General features: G+C 38.2%; 1 protein-coding gene across 1 annotated transcript in view; it reads left to right on the plus strand.

Moving 5' to 3' along the window:
* Positions 1 to 20,733, plus strand: part of necab2 (N-terminal EF-hand calcium binding protein 2) — an 89,516-nt gene that overhangs the window by 41,881 nt on the left and 26,902 nt on the right. Inside the window, exons 6-8 of the mRNA XM_077595659.1 lie at positions 9,455 to 9,591; positions 9,801 to 9,925; positions 20,307 to 20,386. Of these exons, the coding sequence (XP_077451785.1) occupies positions 9,455 to 9,591; positions 9,801 to 9,925; positions 20,307 to 20,386 (342 nt within the window). The remainder of the gene's footprint in view (positions 1 to 9,454; positions 9,592 to 9,800; positions 9,926 to 20,306; positions 20,387 to 20,733) is intronic.

The following is a 20,733-nucleotide window of genomic DNA, read 5'->3' on the forward strand; positions in this document are numbered from 1 at the left end:
AATGTGTTCAGGAAATTGTAACACATCCCCCTTCATATCTTCCTTCTCACATGTTTTTCATCATCTTCTCCTCTTTCATCGCTTCTCCATTTTGCCCCAGCATCTCATCTCATCCCCAGGCTTACAGTAAAATAGATCATGGTGAGGGAGGTTTCATTAAGATTTTGGGGGGGAAAAACGAGTGACAATGAGTGGCCGATTCCATGAATACGTTCATAGAGTCAAGGGCAGGTTTATGCGATATATGCACATGGGAAACAGCATTGTTGTACCTTTTTAAATTAAAATGATTCTAAAATATCTCTTTTAAAGTATATTTTGCCAGACCTTTACAATGTTAGGATATTGGATTACCGTAATTACTCGAATATAACGCGCACTCGAAAATAACACGCAGGTATAACTTTGGGCCAAAAAAATCTGGAAAAACGCAGTACTCGAATATAGTGCGCACCTAAAATTTCCCGCTGACGAAAATCAGAAATCTTACCTTTTTTTCTTCGTTTCACGATTGTTTTGTTCAAACAAATTTATTCATTAGAATCCTTCAAATGAAAAGTTCCTCTCTCTCTTTGTCTGTCCTCTCATACATCTCTTCGTTGAGAATCCTATCAACGTCCACGCTTCCTTCATCCACTTCCTCTTCCTCCCACAACACATCATCTGATTGGCTTTACGAGATGACGTAAAATCCGTGCGTCAAAGTGAGTTTGACAATGCTTTTTTCGATCGAAAATTTGTAATTTATTTTAGTTATTGATTATAACACTGAACTGAGAGAGGGTGAACTGAGACGGGTACGAGGCTAGAGGGGGGCAGTGGTGGTCTCGGCTTCACGAGATGACGTAAAATCCGTGCGTCGGCTCTACGAGATGACGTAAAATCCGTGCGTCAAAGTGAGTTTGACAATGCTTTTTTCGATCGAAAATTTGTAATTTATTTTATTCAATTCAATTTCAATTCAATTTATTTGGCAAGAAAAAGCACCAGGCTAAGGGCCATGTAACAAGACACAAAAAAAAAAATAAAAAAAAAAATAAAAAAATAGTTTTTGATTATAACACGCACCCCCAACTATTGGAATTAATTATTTTGCAAAAACCTGCGTGTTATATTCGAGTAATTACGGTAGATATTTTTATCAAATCATTCTAGAATGTAAATTATTCATGCAGATCTTAGAAACAATATATAGATTATAATTACAAAATGTAATGATGTTTGGTCCCTGAGGGGATAAATATATGTCGCTCTCTACAGATAGTCATTGACACTTTTTGTCTGTCTTTAGTTCTTGCAAAACAGTAATTGACTGAAACCAAGACTCAAGATGACATGCCCATTATGCTGGATGTGTAAGTTTTACAAAACCTATGGTGGACCTTTTTCATCTACAGCAGGGGCATAAAACTCTGTGGTTTGTGTGCCACGTTCGTGCCAATTAGATCACTTGTAGGCCGGCTAGATAATTTTTGGCCAAATAAGTTAACTTACTGCCCACAATTGACGGCGCTAGACGTCCAATCCATTTTTTCAAATGGCACAGAAAGATGAGAACCCACTGCTAATTTAGTTGAAAGGGAGATCTCTCAGTGTCAGTGACAGGCAATGAGTTAATTTTGCGTCATTCCTTTTTCATGTTAGGGCACTTACAGGTCAATTTTTGTGTGTATGTTATAATGGACTTATTGTTCATTGTATTTAAATTTTAATCTCGAAATATTAAAACATTTCTCTCGAGGGAGCACATGTTCTATGCCCACAGCCTGTTTCCACCACCCAAGGGATGAGTGACGGCTATTCCCATGGCTCAGTGAAAATTTGGTGGTAGAAATTCCCTCCAAACTTACCATGTCTATGTAAATTGACTGAGGTTTTACATTATACTGCTTGGCCAATGTGATATTGTTTAAAATCGATCAGGGTGTAGGCGAATTGCCCTCAAAAGGCCAGTTTTACGGTATCGATTGAAGTAGTATACAACAGCAATATGTAAATGTTCCATTGAATGAACATATCACACAATATTATTCATTTTTCAGTGGATAGCCTACTGTGATACATGCTGTTTCCCATAAGTTCTGTAGATGACGGTAGCATGAGTTTCAATCGTTATTGTCTAAATAAACAAAGTAAAAGACACTACAAGCTGTAGTAAAAATGAGAAGAGAAGTTAGGAAGAATTTATAGAATACTAATACTAATATCCACTGATGAGAATCCTGCTCCTCTTCATCTGCCTAAAACTTGAAAAAGGCAGCTGTACAAAAAGTACTGCAGCAATAAATTTCATAACATGATTGTAGCCATCTGCTGTTCTATTACGTGCAGATGCACTGGTAAAAAAAAATAAAAAAAGTTTCATAGCTTTGAGAAGTTAGGCGACAGACACAAATTTCTGACACTAAAGTTTAGAGGTTCTCTCTAGGCCTGCGTGGGTTTTCTCCGGGTATTCCGATTTCCTCCCAAATTCCAAAAACATACATGGTAGTCGGGTTGGACACTCTAAATTGCCCCTAGGTATGAGTGTGGTGAACCTTGTGAGGATAAGTGGGTCAGAAAATGAATGAATGTATTAAAGTACTTTTTAGTTTCAATGCATTGTACTTTGTAATAATGACATTCATCTGGCTCGATGTTGGATCTGTCTTTAAAAATGACTTGACTCTGCGTCATAATTTTACACAAAGCCAATTTTGGTCTCTTCAGTCACAATATTGTGCATATTGGTTGGTCATCACTTCCCTAATTGTGTCTGTGAATCAGTTTATACTTCTGTGCTTAAGTGATTGGTTAGGTCCCAGATGTAACCACCACCTCGAATAAATTCATAGCCTTTATTGTCCTTTGATCCTGATGCATAATTCTGTTGTGGAAAATGCACAATGGAATTGTATGATATAGCTGTCATTCCATTGCTGGCAGTCAGATTCTTTCTGAGGTGGAGTGACAGTGCATTCAAGTAGTAGCCACAGTTGTACTCCTTTACAGTTAGAAAGATGCATGCATTCCTCCAATTAAACTGTTTGAAGGTCTTTTCCAACAAATAACATTTAAGAAAGTCATCACTTATAATAAGTAAATGTATAAGCAAACGCAAACAACTTATATTGATGATAATGATCTGGAAGTTTAGAATTTTAGTTTTCCTGTGTCAAGGGGGCTGACTGGCAGAGTTGTTGATGAGGTTACACCTAAGCATGAATAATGCAGCATACATTTGGGTGATGAAAATGAGTCGTGTTGCTCAGTAATTGGGTGCAAAGAGAACACACAATGATTCAAGGCAACTTCATTGGTCTCTTTAGCCAGTTCTATAATCATGCTGTTTTTGTCCAATTCACCCATTGTCAATATTCTTTCATCACATATCTTAATTTTTTGTCCTCCTCCCTACTTTCAGGTTCAGCAATTCCCCATCATGCCTGAGTAGTGTCATATGTGAGTTTGTAAGCCTGCAGTCTGATTGGAATAAACTCTAACCTGATGGTAGCTTTTTAGTGTCATTCACATTCATACAGGCACACACTGAATGTGTAGGAGGTGTGGATTACCAGGTTCATCATATCCTGGTCACCAAAAGTCACAGCCCTGCTGTCAAATTCAGAATTTTGCTGGGTTTAGAATGGAGTGTAGTCAAAACTTACCATATTACTCATGTGCATTCATAACGAAAATATCAGTCCTGAAGAAGAACGAAACATGTTTTCTTTGAAAGTATATTCAATTTAGACATACTGTGGTCATCAAATTGACAAAGAAAGAAAAATTACCACCTTTTTTCCTCGCATGGGAAAGTCACAGTGAAGGAGCGAGAAATATTTCAAAACTGTGGCAGTTGACTTTTAATAGTTCGAGCAGAAATTGAATTGCTGCATTGTTCTTGGGTCTTGACCAGTCTTGGTACCAAACGAGGAGTGATTGGCCTGATAATTGTAATGGCATATGGAAAAATTATAAATTAACAAGGCAGGTGCATGAAGACAATGAGTCATGAGTCACCAAATCTCCTTCAGCAAAGTTGAACATACACATGCAGCGCCATTTTGACACTATCATGCATTAAATCTCAATATTTTCATCTGAGTGACTGATAAACCTTGCAACACACATCAACACCAAATACTGATGTGTTTAAAAAAACAACACATCATTGAGTACATCTCCTTTTCCTTTTTTCACCCTCCTTTAGAATGTACTGTAAAAGTAACTTACTTTTAAGGAATACATGTAATATTAAAATTACATTTTATGCTTGTATAAAAACTGTTTGGTTCTGGATTTCCTACCCATCTATCAAGAACCAATTAAAGGCAATTAGCGTGCAGTTATAGTCTACAAAACAATTAAACATGTCTATGAGCAAGCTGTTTTTGATTTTAAAATTACATTAGAGATAAGTGCACCTCAGATCCAGTTTTTTTAGTCTGTTACTTTACTGCCCCCACAGTCTGAGTCATTTGAAGCTAAAAAGCGAGCAGAACTGCTTGAGAAATTGAACAAATATTTGCACTTCTGCAGGACGTGTGGTCGGACTGCTTGGCTAAATTATGGAAAATGTGTTTAATCTGGAATATATTAATGATATTAAATAGATTTTGTTTATGATCCATTGGAATAACTCATTATTAACAAATGACATTTCCTCACAAATTCAGGGAAAAAAAGACACCCATACCCAAAATATCTAAAACAAAATAATCTACAGATGAATGATAGTTAGGTTCAGTAGTGTTGAGAGACACCAGACAAGATTCTCTCCAAAAGTAATAATCCTTACTTTGCAAATGAGTAGGCACATAGATGTGGCCCTTTGAAGTGTAGAATGACAGCTGGTTCAGTACTTAGAGCCATTGTTGTTTCTTCTTACTTTGCTTGCAATAACAACTAATTTTCTCTTCACTGTCCTGACCCCTCTACTTTACTACAGTTAGCTCACTGAATCCTCTTTGTCGAGGATCAAAGAAAAACAGAAAAAGAGACAGTTTTGCGTGCATCAGAAACAAACTTCTAAAAAGCTACTAAAACAAAGACTCTTAAAATCTAACTCAAATACATTTCCCATGATTACATTAATTAAAAAACTCATTTAAAAATAAAAATGTTCTCAGTAAAAGTGTAGATATTTTAAGAATATTAATGGCTAGTTATTCATATCTCTTTTTGAAAGTAATCCTAATCAATAGGTCAGTGTTTCCCAACGACTGTACAGTGGTACCTCGAGATACGAGCTCAATTCGTTCCGGGACTGAGCTGGTATGTTGATTTACTCGTAACTCAAATGAACGTTTCCCATAGGAATGAACTAAAAACAAATTAATTTGTTCCAACCATCTGAAAAAAACACCAAAAAAAGGATATTGAATTGGAAAAACATTTTTTTTGTTCTAATTCGCCATCTATTAACAAAGTAACAAATAACTAGTGGTTTAATAGTACTAAAATGTGTTTAATAGTATTAAAATCAGATGGATTTCGCGGAGGGGAGAGAGAGAGAGACAGGGGAGGATGGGGGGAGAGAGAGACTTTTTGCACGGCAACGCGCTCGTAACATAACATAAACAAATTTAAATGAACTTGGATTACGATGCAGACACTCAAAAATAAGTTTAATCTAACCTTACACTAAACTTAATTCTAGTTTTGTTTTAAATTTTTATACCTTCTCTATTTGCCCCACCTCCATCCTGACTTTCAGATGCAACCATCAAGGGTTGTTTACTTTTGTCTTCCCTTTAAAATATTCCCAAAATGATGCACAGAAGTGTCCTCTAAATAGGATAACGCGCGACCACTTGCCAACTTGCCCGGGAAGTAGTACTCCTCTCGTATTAGCGAACAAGCACCGCCATTCTGCACTGACTTACGGGAGGAAAAAACACTGAATGAATGCAATGCTACGCCCAGTGCTCGTAGAGACATTACACGAGGGAGTTGCGACCAGAAAGACAATGCCCATGATGTTCTTATAAGCAGCCTTCTCGCGTCCGCTGTGTGCTCGTATATCAAAATTTGTCTCGTATCTCAAGATAAATATTCGCCCAAAGTTTTACTCGTATCTCAAATTGCTCGTATGTCGGGGCACTCGTATGTCGAGGTATGACTGTACCGTTAAAGATGGTCAGATTTGCAGCGGAAAATTACCTGCCAATAAGTCATATATTTCGAGAGAAAATGTGTAAAATTACAAGATTAAAATTGAGATATGACGAAAATAAATCCAAAGATTAAAATCATAATTTACAAGACTAAAATCGTTTTGTTGCTGATTTTTCTTGCAACATGAACCGGAAGTTGTTTGGTTTCATGGGAATGAGCTTTTGGTCCCAGTCTGTGTGGCATCAAGACTGATTTTTGCGTAATATTAACAGATTGAAGTAATCTTGAGTAAAATACATAAAATTAAAAGAACAAAATCAGTACATTACTTATTTTTACATCGTGTGAACCGGAAGTTGTTTGGAATCCACGGATTTCAACTTTTCGCAAAGTAAAGTTGGTTTGAAAAATTAGATATTGAAATACTTTTTTGCGTTTCTGTGATTCCTGTTGATAAAACTTTGATGAGAATGTTTGATATTGTAAATATAGGTCACAGTTTTAAATGAAACGATTTTCAGATGGTGGTGTGCCATGAGATTTGAGAAAAGTGTCCTTCAACTAAAAAATGCTTGGGAAAGACATCCCAAAAACATGCATGATAGGCTGGTTGAACACGCTAAATTGTCCGTAGGAATGAGTGTGAGCGTGAATGGTTGTCTGTCTCCTTGTGCCATGCGATTGCCTGGCCTCCAATTGAGGGTGTCCTAGTGCCCACAGTTAGGTGGGATAGGCTCCAGCACCTGCATTACTACCCTTGTGAGGATAAGCAGTACGGAAAGCGAATAAATGTAGTCAATACAACATAGAAAACAGTTCTACAACTCGGTCATGTTTATTTATTTGTTTATGTTCTACATTTGCTTTGAGGGACATCCATGTTCTTGTCCACACTGTTTGTCACACAGCACCTTTTATGAGATAAGAGGCTTTCTATAAATTTAACTTCTCTATTGATTGTCATGGGCTAAAAGGAATGCATCAATTCCAAAAAAAATCATAATTTCGACTGCTCCAGAGCCCTTTAGAAAGAACACCTCAGCAGGCTAAGATGTGGCATTGTACTGCTTGGGGCTATTTGAAAAGGACAATAAAGAAAGTGCATTAACAGCAGTGTGTGGGTGAACTGCAGTGTCCGAGTAAGAGAGAGTACCCAGGCCATAGCTTTCCCCAGACAAATCTGAGTTCACTCATCTCTTTACATCTTTCCTAAATCATGTCCTTAAATTGAGAATGGATGTCCAAAGGTATGGGAGAGACATTTTTATATACCTAATGATTACAAACCTGCCATAACGTTTTGATAAACAAATCTGTGATCGACCTACATCCATTTCAACTAGCAAGTAACTTTATGCTTATATGACAGTATAAGTAAATAAATTATGTATGCATGGCTTTGTTTTTGTTTTTTTTCTCCAGCTCCTTGAAGTTTCAAAGTAACCAGTATTGGGAACCACTTCTTTATATACAAAAGTTAATTTCATTCTGTGAAAATCATTTTGTTCAGGCAGGGTATACACTTACGTGGTTACCAGCCAATCACAGAGCACATTGAGGCAAACAACCATTCATGCTCTTACTCATACCTAGGGACAATTTTGAATGGTCAAGCAGCCTATCACACATGTTTTTGGGATGTGTGAGGAAACATGAGTACCCAAGATAACCCACGCCTGCAAGAGAACATGCAAGGCAAGATCCACACAAATGTCGGAACCCTACCGGGAATCAAACCCTTGATCTCAGAACTGTGATCCTTTTGTGCTGATCGATCATTGTTCCACTGTTTGATATTCAGCCTTTCCGAATTTGAACTCCATAAAATATATCCACAAACACACACATCCTAATAATATGTACAGTTGCTAATTGCCAAGCTAAATTCACGGGCCAATAATACATTCTCCTGGGTTAGTGATCTGTATGAATTATAGATCATAGTGTTTCCATCTCAGGTTTTGTAGCTGGGCCCACGAGGCCTACTTGGCCAAAGCGATGATGTGAAGGACATGTACTGTACAGAATTGTAATATAGAAAATAGGCTTGAGCATACGTGTAGTGATATCCAATCTTATTTGGAGATTACATTGTAACTGTTTCGGATTTAGCAAAAAGAGATAACTTTACTTTTGGTTGCTGTGAAAAGTTAATACTAAATCAATAAATAGATCATAATCCACTAATTCTGATCTATTTTTTCATCAAGACCATGTATTTGTTAAACAGCGTACCATGACCTAGTCTTAGATCTAACAGAAAAGGAAAACATGTTTTTAGAAAAATTATTATATATTGTAAAGCTGTTTCCTGGTTAATGAAACCTAGGCAGGGCGCTGCCATCAGCCCACAGGGCATAGTTTGGACACACCGGGGATGAAAACTATTATAGCTAGCTGTATTTTTCTCTTGGTGATGTTAATGTATGTTTGCAGCTTCTTTGTTTGATTGCATTTCCAATGGTGGGTGGACCTTGATATGTACCTTTTTATGAAAGCCATCAACTGAGATAATAGAAGTCAACGCTGCCTGCGTGAATGTGCATCTCCTGGGAGAGTTTGTCTTTGATTAGAGAGCAGCAGATAACGGCTGACTACACTAGAACCTTAATTGCCTCCCTGAATCACTGCACTATGACTTCTGACAGTAAAGCTGACATGACTGGTTGACTCTGCTCTCTAGGGTGCAAATGCAGTCAATTATGACTGTAACATGAGTGGTTACAACAAGCTTTCATAACATGAGTGGCAGCTGATTTTAAAACCATTACATTCAAATATATATTTTTAATCCTTTTTTCTCAGGTGACATCAAATATTATGTACTGCCTCTTTTTTTCCAACGCTTTTCCTAGAAGACATTGCACAATGCTAATTGGGGCTTTAAACTCCTCTAAAATAAGTGCCGTATATTTTCAATATATTTAACCGTTTAGAATTTAGATAGTGTGTCAACCACTTGATGGCCCGCCAAAATGGACTCAGAGAAAATTACTAAAATTAATTAGTTTTACCACCTGTTCTAGGGTCCCAAACAACCTTGAAAGACTAAAAAAAGTTTTCACATGAACAGACAATCCCATTACAATGCCAGACGATGATTGAAATGCTTTTATTTATTTATTTTAAATGATAATGGGGGCAGCCCGGTGAAAGAGTGGTTAGAATGTTGCACAATGCTGACCACCATTAGATGTCATACAAGTGAAAAAAATCAGAGCGATATATGTTTTAAAGCCCTCTTAAAGAGATAACCTTCCAATTGAATAATCTGATTATTAGGATTTTTTTTAAAAAACAAATTAAACTTTGTTGGTTGTCTTACATACTGCAATTTTTACCATTCTCTAAACAGGTTTATGAGAGAGGAACAAATGTGGAGCAGTTTGTGACCCGTTTCCTACTGAAGGAATCAGCCAATCAGATCCAGTCACTGTTAAATTCTGTGGAGAGCGCCGTGGATGCCATTGATGAACAACACTGCCAGTCCGGGTAATCCTGTGTGATGCAGTGTGTGTTTACAAAATGTCTACGTATGATGTGTCTGTTGTTCAGCAAATCCACTGAGAAATCCCAATTTGGCCGGTGGGTGAAAAGGCACAAGAGGACTAAAATGGTCTTTAAAAAAAAATAAAAATAAAAAAATAGGCCAACTATGTTGAATACTTGATGATGATTTATTTCATTTCATTCCGTTTCAGTCATCTTCCGGCTAAGACGAGTCCCCGGATGTCAGAGAGGCACCATGACAATGTTGTTCCTGATTATCCCCCTAACAACAGAATCAGTGCCAGGGAGCCTGTCAGGACCATCAACACTACCTCAGGTGCCATGCACACCCACACATAGGCAGACAATGCAGGATAACCTTATATTTCATGGTTGGATCCATCATTTATGTGATTGTATGATTATGTTCTCACCCACAAAGATTAGACGGATGATGCTCCACTGGCACTCAGCAGTTTATCATCCACTTAATTCAGCCTAGTTTTGTGTCACAGGCCATGACAGGTGACAATGCAACATCATTAAAAGGCCGCATGACCGTCATGGCAGTATTTTTTTCAGTTATAGTTTGACAATGGAAAAAAGGCTTGGTGTGTGGGTTTTGCTGTGTGCCAAAACATTTGTGATGCCAGAAATACAGTAATACCTCGCCATTTCACCCTTTAACTTTCATGGATTCATTACATCGATTTTTTTTCTAGGTACATTTTTTTTTTAAGTTCATAAAAATGCTAAAATCCACGCTGAAACTCGCAAGCAGAAGCAACTCCCCTGTCTTCCGCTTGCTACTAGGACTAGTTTATTTTTTTTAATAAAAATTTGAAAATCCATGCTGAAACTGAAGAAAAAAAAACTTTAAGGTCACCCTATTTTGCGTTTTTTCGATTATCGTGGCCATGTCTGGTCCACATTAACTGCGATAATCGAGGTATTACTGTTTGTGTTGTTTGATGTGTTGTTTTAAAAAATAAAATAAAATCAGGTCCAACTGGTCAAGGTGCTGTGGTCCTTACAGAGACAGAACTTGGTCCATGTTGTCTGATTGTCGACTGACTCATGTACTAGATCCAACTGTTTGGTTAAATACTGTCGGTTAACATCATTGAATCAATCCACAGCATGAGGTGAATAATGATAAGGATGTTGCCGTGACTACTCCAATTCAATTGCGTTGTTTTCTAGTTGTAGAATTTACTTAATCATTCTAGCTGCTGTTCATAGTAACTTACGCTCCACTAAAACACTGTTTTGTAAAATATAATAAATTGCTTATTTGAGAGTTTGGGACCAACAATATAGTAGTGGAATACAAGCCGTCAAATTTCTCCAACACTGCCAGTGGAAATTATGTGTTATGTTTTGCATGATTACTAGGTGGCTGCAATTTGACCCCAAATGCAAAGAGGCAGCTATAAATGGCAAAGCAAGCATGCGCATTGATTGAAGATGGTATTGATTGTTTTCCCTTGTGTAGCCAGCACCAAGCTCATGAATTACTACACTTTGTCGATACTCTATGGATGGCATATGTCGAGTGGACATATTACCAGTTATAAATACAATCCCCCAAACACCACTACACTTAAACCGTCAATGAGCAAATTTTCCTTTTACTGACAATTAGGAAATTGCTATCGGGTCATGTAACCAAATATTAGCATTGGTGTATATTTAATATTGCCTGCCTTGTGAAGGCAGCACCAAGCTAATGAATTACACTTTTTCGATACTCTATGGAGGGTTTCATGAAGAGACTTTTGGAAGTACTGAAAGTTATTTAATCCTCTTTTCAATTTAAAGAATAACAATAATTAATAGTATATATAATAATTAGTAGGACTTGCCCTAGTGGTTACCTCTTTAATTATTGTTGTATATATGCACGGAATTCAGTTGTTTAAAGTGTCGTACTTTAGGAAATGAACTCAGTGTCATTATTTTTAAATCTTGTGGCTCATATCTTGCTGTATTTTTTTTTCCATTTTCGCTTTTTTTTTCTTAAGTCCCCACAAGTGCCCAGCTTTCAAAATTGTTAGCCAATTTCGATGCTTTACATTTCCCATCTCTTTTTTCTTAGCTAAGATGGCTTTATAGTATCCTAAAATCAGTTTTGCTTTAAAAGTTACTTGCTGACCAGTCATTTGTAAAGCTAGAGCACTGTATTGCCTATAAGTCATATTTTTATGATGTCTGTAGAGGAAGTAGTGATGTTGGTCATTTCGCTCAAAGTGCCATGTCGCACACACTGAAAGAGCAGAACATTGACGACTCTTGTAACAGCAATTTGTCACATACGCTATGTATGAATGCCAAATGATTTTATATATAATCATGAATCTGCTGAGTTTGGTAAGGCTGCATAATGGGGAAAGTGGCACGTAAACATTCAGTCCAAAAGCGCATACATAGTAGATTTGGAAGTACTATATTTGCTGTTTACGCTATAAAGCAATCATCGATTAACAGAGAACAAAATTGCATTGCCTGGATGCTAAAATATATTGAGTGCAGTTTCCATGGGGAAACAGCAGTAAATGAAAGAAAACCCATGCAGGCTGGGGAGAATATACATACCCCACAGGGGAAGGGCAGAACCCACCTGGGATTGAACCCTCCCTGCCAGAACTGTGAGGCCAATGCAGGCGCTAACCACTCACCTGCCGCACTGCCATTTATTGATAACAATAACTCAATTCAAGGGGGAAAATGAGAGTATATGGTTTGATGTTGTCCTCTCTTTAAATTATCCAGTCGTGGAAATGTGTTCGTCCCTTAATCCTAACAATGTTGTTCCTAGTGGCAGTATGAGTATGAGTGAGCACGGCCATTGACCGCGACATTCAGTAGTACACTGACTGACAAGCCTTCAGCCCTGAACTGAATATTGCTGAGCAAGATGACGCAAAGTTCCCTATGTCAATGACAGAACAAAATCACTGCTCTAAAAAGACCAAGGATAACATGTTGGGAACCATCCACATAAGGCCCCTTACTATTTTTTGTTGAGCAATAGCTATAGGGGCCAAAGAGATTGTTGTCATTAACAATATTTATGGCACAACTGGCAAACAGCTATATACATTGCAATAGCATATCAAAGTTTGCGCCTCTTTCTGCAAGAAGGCTTGTAACTGTTTTTTACTGAATGATGCCTTTAATCACAAAGGAGGAGTATGGCAGACTAAAGGCAGACTACACCCTAGACTGCTCGGCAGTCAGCCACAGGGCACACAGTGAGGCACACAACTATTCACTCGCTCAATAATACCACCACCAAGTGGGAATGGATCCCACGCTTGCATGCAACGAAGTCAGGCGAGTGAACCATCCCCACCATCAGACGGCTTAAATACAGAAATTCCAACTAAATTGGCACCTTTTTATTGTACAAATATGGTACTTTGATGCTTGAGGATGCTCGTGACTAAAGAAAACCTCAAAATTTCACAAAACACCCCAAAATGAAACAAACAGAGCTAAAAATATCACACAGCCTTTGAGACAAAGCTTGAAATTGAGTTCAGCTGCATCATAATTTCACAGTTCGTTCCTGACAGACTCTCAGATACATCGAAATCTATCTGTGGAAAACTCAGTTGATTGGACATGATTTGGGCAGGCAGACAGTGGTCTACAAGTCCCACATCACATGTCAGAGCTGTTGACCTCTTCGACAGACTTGGATTACTGAAAAATATTTTTCCAACCAGTGCAGGGCGGCTGGGAAGATTGAGAGGTTAGCACGTCGGCCTCACAGCTCTGGGGTCCGTCCTGGATTCAAATCCAGGTCGGTCCACCTGTGTGGAGTTTTCATGTCCTCCGTGGGTTTTCTCTGGGTACTTCGGTTTCCTCCCACATTCCAAAAACATGCATGGTATGCTGATTGGACTCTCTAAATTGCCCTTAGGTATGAGTATGGGCGTGAATGGTTCTCCGTCTCCTCATGCCCTGCGATCGGCTGGCCACCGATTCAGGGTGTTGTCCCCCGCCTCTGGCCCGAAGTCAGCTGGGATAGAGAAGTTATTTTAATGTTCAGCTGAACAATTGCATATTTTGGTCATGCTTTTGTATTTCAACAAAAATGCTCATCTATCTATTCACACAATGATCATAAAGCATGTTTTGGAATAATGGTTTAGAATCTCCTTTCATCTACTGCTTCAAGTCAATAAAAAAAATCCTCAGAGCTATAATTGGATTCAAATGCTGAATTTGGACACATCTTTATTCGTTAATCAGATCAATCAGAATCAATTTGATTTTATTACAAACAAGGGTAGCATTGACCTACTCTACCTGTGCCTCATTGATTGTCTCTAAGTGCTTCACTTCCCCATTCTAATTTTTGGATCATCATAATCTTGTTCAGAGTCATTAATTACAGATGGCTAATATTTTGAAATCGTTGGGAAACATCAAAACACATTGACATACAATACAACAATGAATATTCCAGGCAGTGGAATGCGGATGAACTGCGTAAAGATCAGAAGATTGGAAAGGATGGGGGGAATCGAAAAGAGCTAAAAATATCCACTGCCAACTCTAGGTACGGCATCTACTTGCTGCAGTGTGTTTGTATGCAATGCATCGGCTGCAATTTAAAATCTGCTGCATTTAACAATTTATGGCATGTAGGGACAGATATTTGGGCATGTATGCACATTTACGCCTGACATACGATATGTTGATGACGTTAAAGTAGGACGGAACAGTTACCTCATGTCCAGGGACACATTAACTAACGACAAATCTTGCGTCAAGATTTACGATGTTATTCAGAAATTTTATTGCTGTTATACAAGCTTTCATTAATTTCATCTTCCATACCGCCCATCCTCGAGAGAGTTGCGGGGGTTGCTGGAGCCTAACCCAGCTGTCTTCGGGCGAAAGCCAGACTACACCCTAGACTGGTCGCCAGTCAGTCGTAGGGCACACAGAGAGACAAACAACCATCCACACTCCCAATCATATCGCCACGAGCCCGCGCTTGTCCGCAGCGAAGTCAGGCGAATGAACCTCTACACCACCAGGCGGCCTTGATATACAAACTGATAATGTAATACATTTTTGGAAGATAATGTCATGTAGCAAGGTTAGTAGCAAAGCACAATTTCCCAGGTGTTTTAGAGAAGCAGGTGTTGCACCAGATTCCCAAATATAAACTAAAGCTAATTGACAAACTAGAGGAGTTGTATGCATTGGTGCATGCACTGCTCATATTTTAACCCGGAAAAAAATCTGGGTTATGTTGGTAAAGAACTACAGGCAATATACATAACCAGAAACAGCTGTGTTGTGCAAGTGAAGTATTCATTCATGAATGTGGTAGAAAAAAATATAATTGGACAAATGGTGAAATGTTGACTTTAAGGTACCATGTCATAAGGATCTGTTTACTGACTTTTATTGCATGGTAGTTTGAATTTGTGTATAGAAAAAAAGCAGAAACAATAGCTTCCCTGCACAGTAAAAACAGTAGTTGCAACAGGAAATTCCGTTTTTATGTGCAAATAAAAGGTAAGCATTCATCAAAATCGATATAGTATGAGTAATTTGTTTTGTGATCTATTAGGAATATAGTCTTTTTGACAGCAGTAAATATAAATGTGCATTTTTTTAAATTGTCAGTAAATTTGACCTTTTTTTACATGTTCATTTATATGCTAAATTCACAGAGTATCTGAGTCTCAATACCCATGCCTTAAATGAGATGCTCTTTGTGTTAAACAAAGTGATTTCTATGGAAATTATGTACGAAAATGCATCACATCTTTCTGTAAATGCATAAGAATACATTACATTAATTACTTTTCAATTGTGCTACGTGAGGAGCACTGTTGATGACCCGTTAGCAGGACCCTTCACAGTTCTGAGATAAAAAGGGTTAATCCCCAATCATTACTCCGTTGCATTTGAATGAGTTTTTTTTACGCTGCTGTGGGTGTGAAAAGCATCGACTCACATTTCACAGCCAATGAGCAGTCACCTTTACCATTTGTTTACAGTAAATGAGGTTTACAGCAAATCTCATCTCATTTTCGGAACCGCTATATCATCCCTAGGGTCGCGGGGGGTGCTGGAGCCTATTCCAGCTGACTTTGGGCCAGAGGCGGGGAACACCCCGACTTGGTGGCCAGCCAATCGCAAGGCACAAGGAGACAAACAACCATTCACGCTCACACTCATACCCATGGGCAATTTTGAGTGTCCAATCAGCCTGCCATGCATGTCTTTGGAATGTGGGAGGGAACCGGAGTACCCGGAGAAAACATATGCAGGCCCGGGGAGAACGTGTAAACTCCACACAGGTGGACTGACCTGGATTTAAACCCAGAATCGCAGATCTGAGAGGCCGACGTGCTATCCACTCAGCCGCTGGGCAGTCCACTTAAAGCAAATCTTAGACATACGTATTTATTATATTGATATATTGATTTATTACTATTTCCTCTCAATTTATTCTTACAGAACATCCTATGTCGGCAATGCACAGACTCAGCACTGACTGGTGCATATGCTAGTTACACACACACACACACGCACACACACACACACACACACAATGTACTTTAAATTTCTAAATAGAGATATTTTGCGATATTCCGCCTAGTGCCCGTAGTTAGCTGGGATTGGCTCCAGCACCACCCGCAGCCCTTGTGAGCATAAGCAGCTCAGAAAATAAATGATTGAATGAAAAAAGATATTTAGAGATTCAAACTGTTTTATACTCACTAAATTGGGACTTCTACTCATGAATGCTTCTATATATGAAATTTTCAAATTACAAAACACTTTGATATGCAAAATAAGATCCGACATTAAAAAGGTGGCCAGATTATGAAAGATCAAGAGGAGAACAAGCAGATAATTTAATATAGCAGGGATTAAAAGAGTTGCTCTTGAGTGCCTTCGCTGAACTTAGTAGGCAAAACAGGTTCACTTGCCACTCACCTCACTGATACAACATAATGGATAGTCCTTGCTCTTTTGACCATGTACTAAACTCAAATCTGACTGTAACTGTATAGAACTCACAGAAACATCAAGCTAGTGGGGAGCACACAAACATTTTAACAAGGGTGAATCTGGAATTACTAAAATTATGCTTTAATGAGGAGACATTCAACATGTTGCCTGGTTCTGTCAGCCATCTGCCCATTGCAAAAGCTGCAACTCCTGAATCACTTTTAATTGACCAGAGTTATTATTTCCATAGTCCATCAAAATGACCACTGGGCTTTTTATGTCCAAGAGCCTCCGTGGTTACAGACTTTGGTTTAATTGCTGATTTTTTTTGTATGTGTTGGTGTGGAGGAAGGCAGCTGCTAATTGACTGGCTGCTAAAGCTTTTAATGAAGAGTGGGCCGCCAGCTCTGCAATTAGCTGTCAGGAGCCATGGGGGTGGTCAGATGAGTGTGTGAGAGGGGTGATGAGTGCAAAGAAACAGAAGCGAACTGCAGTCAGAACTGAAGGAACTAACTCGGCAGAGCTTCAATGATGAATGACATTTCCTCAGTCTGAGTTTTTGCCACTCAGGAAAGACTGAACATTAGCTGCGTTTTTGGATTGTTTTAGATTAAATTTTCCTGTCATTACAATTGCCATGGACTATACAATATATCAAAGTGCACATTTGATTTAACCAGAGTATGAATTGTATATCATGACCCGCGTAAGAATAAGCAGCTCTAAATGAATAAATGGATAGTGGATTTATACAGATGCACGGTGTGAGTGGTTGGCACGTCTGCCTCACAGTTTTGAGATCGTTGGTTCAATCCTTAGTGGGTTCCAACCTTCAGGTGTGGTGTTTACATGTTCTCCCCGTGCCTGTGTGGATTTTCTCCAGGTACTCTGCTTTCCCACCACATCCCAAAAAAACATGCACCATAGTCTGCTTGAACACTCTAAATTGCCCCTAGGTATTAACGTGAGTGTGGCTGGTTGTTCGTCTCCTCGTCCCCTGCAATAGGGTAACCACTTCAATTATTGGTTGCCGAACCAAAATTTGCAGTAATTTTCCTCACCTATTCTCCATAGCGAGCGAGAAATTTGCAAATGCATGCGTGTATAAAAACACGCAAGACACGCCCTTGCACCCTCATACGCACATTGCGAAAATTTCTCCATGCGTTCAAGGTCAAATACTGTGAGTATTTGTAGTGCACGAACACGCCAGCATGCGTAATCACCATGATCGCAAAGCTGCTAATTATTTGTTGGGACACTTAGTGCTAGTTGATTGGCTCATGCATTTCCCTAACCATGTTGACCGCACGCATTGCGCACCATTAATTGCAATCATTATCTCGTATTGACTCATCATGTAAAAAAAAACGGAACACTGGTAAGACTGAATTTTACGGAGATTGATGCTACCAACGGTTGAAGCTGTTGCAACTGCGGCAATCGCAAATCCAAAAAATGCAATTTTCTTCTGGATTTGGGATGGTAATTTTGGGACTACAACCCTGACTGCTTGGACGCAGTATGGGAATCATTTAATAGTTAGTAGGTAGACCATGGCTATCAGAATCTGATGTCGAGTTTTTGAATTTTTTTTTACGTATTGTCAACGACACAAAAGCGCTAAACATGCATTTTATCGCAAAAAGTTTTTGAAACTTAGTGAGTTAAACACCGATTTTCTTTTGTAAATGTACAAAAGATTTAATAGCGGGAGTTGAAATATATTGCAATAATTTTCAATTATTGCCTTTACGGCTAAACTTTTTCCAGCCAAAATTAAAAGTGATTTACTTGGCGAGACAAATTAATTTTTGGCACAACATTTTTTTCCAGGCCCTGACATCCGGTCCTTTTAATTTCATTCGATTACAGCCAATTTTTCAACTTGATGAATTACCTCATTGTGTTCCAGTATATGAATTGCCTTTCCTCTGTACCGTCTGCTGACGGATGCCTTTGAACTGTATGAGATCTCCCCCTCTGTGAATTCTCTGGAGACCAAGGCTTCTGCTGTTTTAGATGTGATGATTATAATGTCAATGAGGAATACTAGAAAATCTGAACTTTATTTTAGCTTTCTGTTATTTATCTCAAAGGAAAACCCATACTCTGCACCATGGCAAGATAGTTAAAATTAAGAACCCAAAGGCAAGAGCTTACCATCCCATAACATTCATCTCATCACATACAAGAGATTTATTGATCCATTTTCACACCACATGAAACCCGAACAAAAAGGAATGACACATATCTAAGATTGTAACAATTTACCACATAACAGTGCTCTTTTATGATTTTTATGATGTCCTCAGTTGTAAACCTCAAGTTCATTGGGTTTTTTGGCCATTACCATTGTCCTGTAGCCAATTATATGATCAATAAGTTTTTTTGACAGAATTTTATCATAACTTTGTAAATATGTACTACAGTAGTAATATTAAAAATGTGGCTCACCAAGTAGACTTCAGCACAGTTAAACAGCTCAATGTTCAGTCAGGATGTAAGAATAACTATGTCTCTACCTGCCAATTTACAAAAACAGAGTGTAGTAAAACTATATCATTATGGTAATAGTATGTATTGCAATTCCCAATGTAGGTCAGGCCGCCAAGATTCGGCAAATGGTTTTAAAATTATCGCAGTCTTTAATACATGGACCAACCGGTTGGTATCAAAAGTTTCCACTAGATATTTTTTTCCCACTACAATAGTGTCTATGTTAACTCAATGGCTTCCATTGACCGTTCTCGACAACCACCCTGACCCAAGCAACATGAAATGGATTTCAATGGCACTCAAAATGAGCATTGAAAGTCAGTTCTTCCAGTTAAAATAAATTTGATGCCCATCACTGTCATTGAATTAAGAAAGAAACTGTTTTGTTTACAAAAATGTTACAATAATATCGTGTTGCTGTATCAATTTTCAGAAATGTTGCACTGAAATATTCTTATTGTCAAGTAAGGAAGATAAAATATTAACAGATTTTCCACAACAGCGCAAAAATTAAAATTGTTTATCTTTCCACTTAGAAATGACTTGTTTTTCAGTTGTATCGTAAAATATTGTAGATTGATTTCCTGGCCCATTTTGTATCACCATGTTGTGAGATAATTGTTATCCTTAGCCTTGTATTATATCAGGAGCTGTTCACCGATTCCCACCCCTAAAAAACACAGACACATTTTTTCATCACTGTCAACTATTTTAAGCTTTGATGCAAGGTCATAATATATCAACTCTAAACAATGGCTAAAACAGGCAAACTTGAAGGGGTGTCTTCACAACACTCTAACACACTTAACAGTAATGCGTAAAGTTGTTGGATTGATTATGGTTTTCATATATTTTATATACCACAAAAACCTGACATATGATGAAGGTTATGTAGTTTTAAAAAATAACTTTTAGGAAAGTCTAATTGCCGAGCAGTGGCAAGCTTATAGTTTCATTTATGGATGTTTTCTTTGTTGATTTTTCTGTCCTAAAATGATTAGTGTATTTTCCAGTAAATCATAAAGTAGAAATTGGATGAAATTGTTACGATATATGTCAAACATAGATTTGCAGTAAATCACTTTTTTACTTCAATGAACTGGGCTGGTAGTAAAATATGTACTATTAATTATTTCCAACACTACAGGCATAGTTTAAAACAATACCGTTCAAATATATTATATGTTAATTATATAGTTAGGTTGTTCATATGTGTTTGCATGTTGCAGGTGCAGTGGAAGTGAGGAAGGAGGGTCTGGAGGCTCAAATCATTCGCCTTTCAGAACTCATTGGGCGACTGGAGAATAAAGTAAGAAACCATCGAAACATTCACATTCTGTATAATGCCTGAATGTCTGCCCTCACGCTGTAATTCATACGTTTTACCCTGCTGTACCTTGTACACTATTGTTGAAAAGAAGCAGAAAACCTGAAATCTAGCTTAAAGCATTAGTGGAAGCCTTGAATGCATCAGACAAGTAGTCTTGCAAGGCTGTTTCTTAACAGCCATGATTTCACCTTACTTCATTAAAACTTACTGGGTTGTCCGTCTCCTTGTGCCCTCCAGTTGACTAGGCACCATTTCAGGGTGTCCCCTGCCTGGTGCCCATAGTTAGCTGGGATAGGCTCCAGTACCCTCCGCGATCCTTGTGAGGA

The sequence above is a fragment of the Stigmatopora argus genome, chromosome 3 (genome assembly GCF_051989625.1).
Source record: "Stigmatopora argus isolate UIUO_Sarg chromosome 3, RoL_Sarg_1.0, whole genome shotgun sequence".
In the NCBI taxonomy this organism is placed as follows: domain Eukaryota; kingdom Metazoa; phylum Chordata; class Actinopteri; order Syngnathiformes; family Syngnathidae; genus Stigmatopora; species Stigmatopora argus.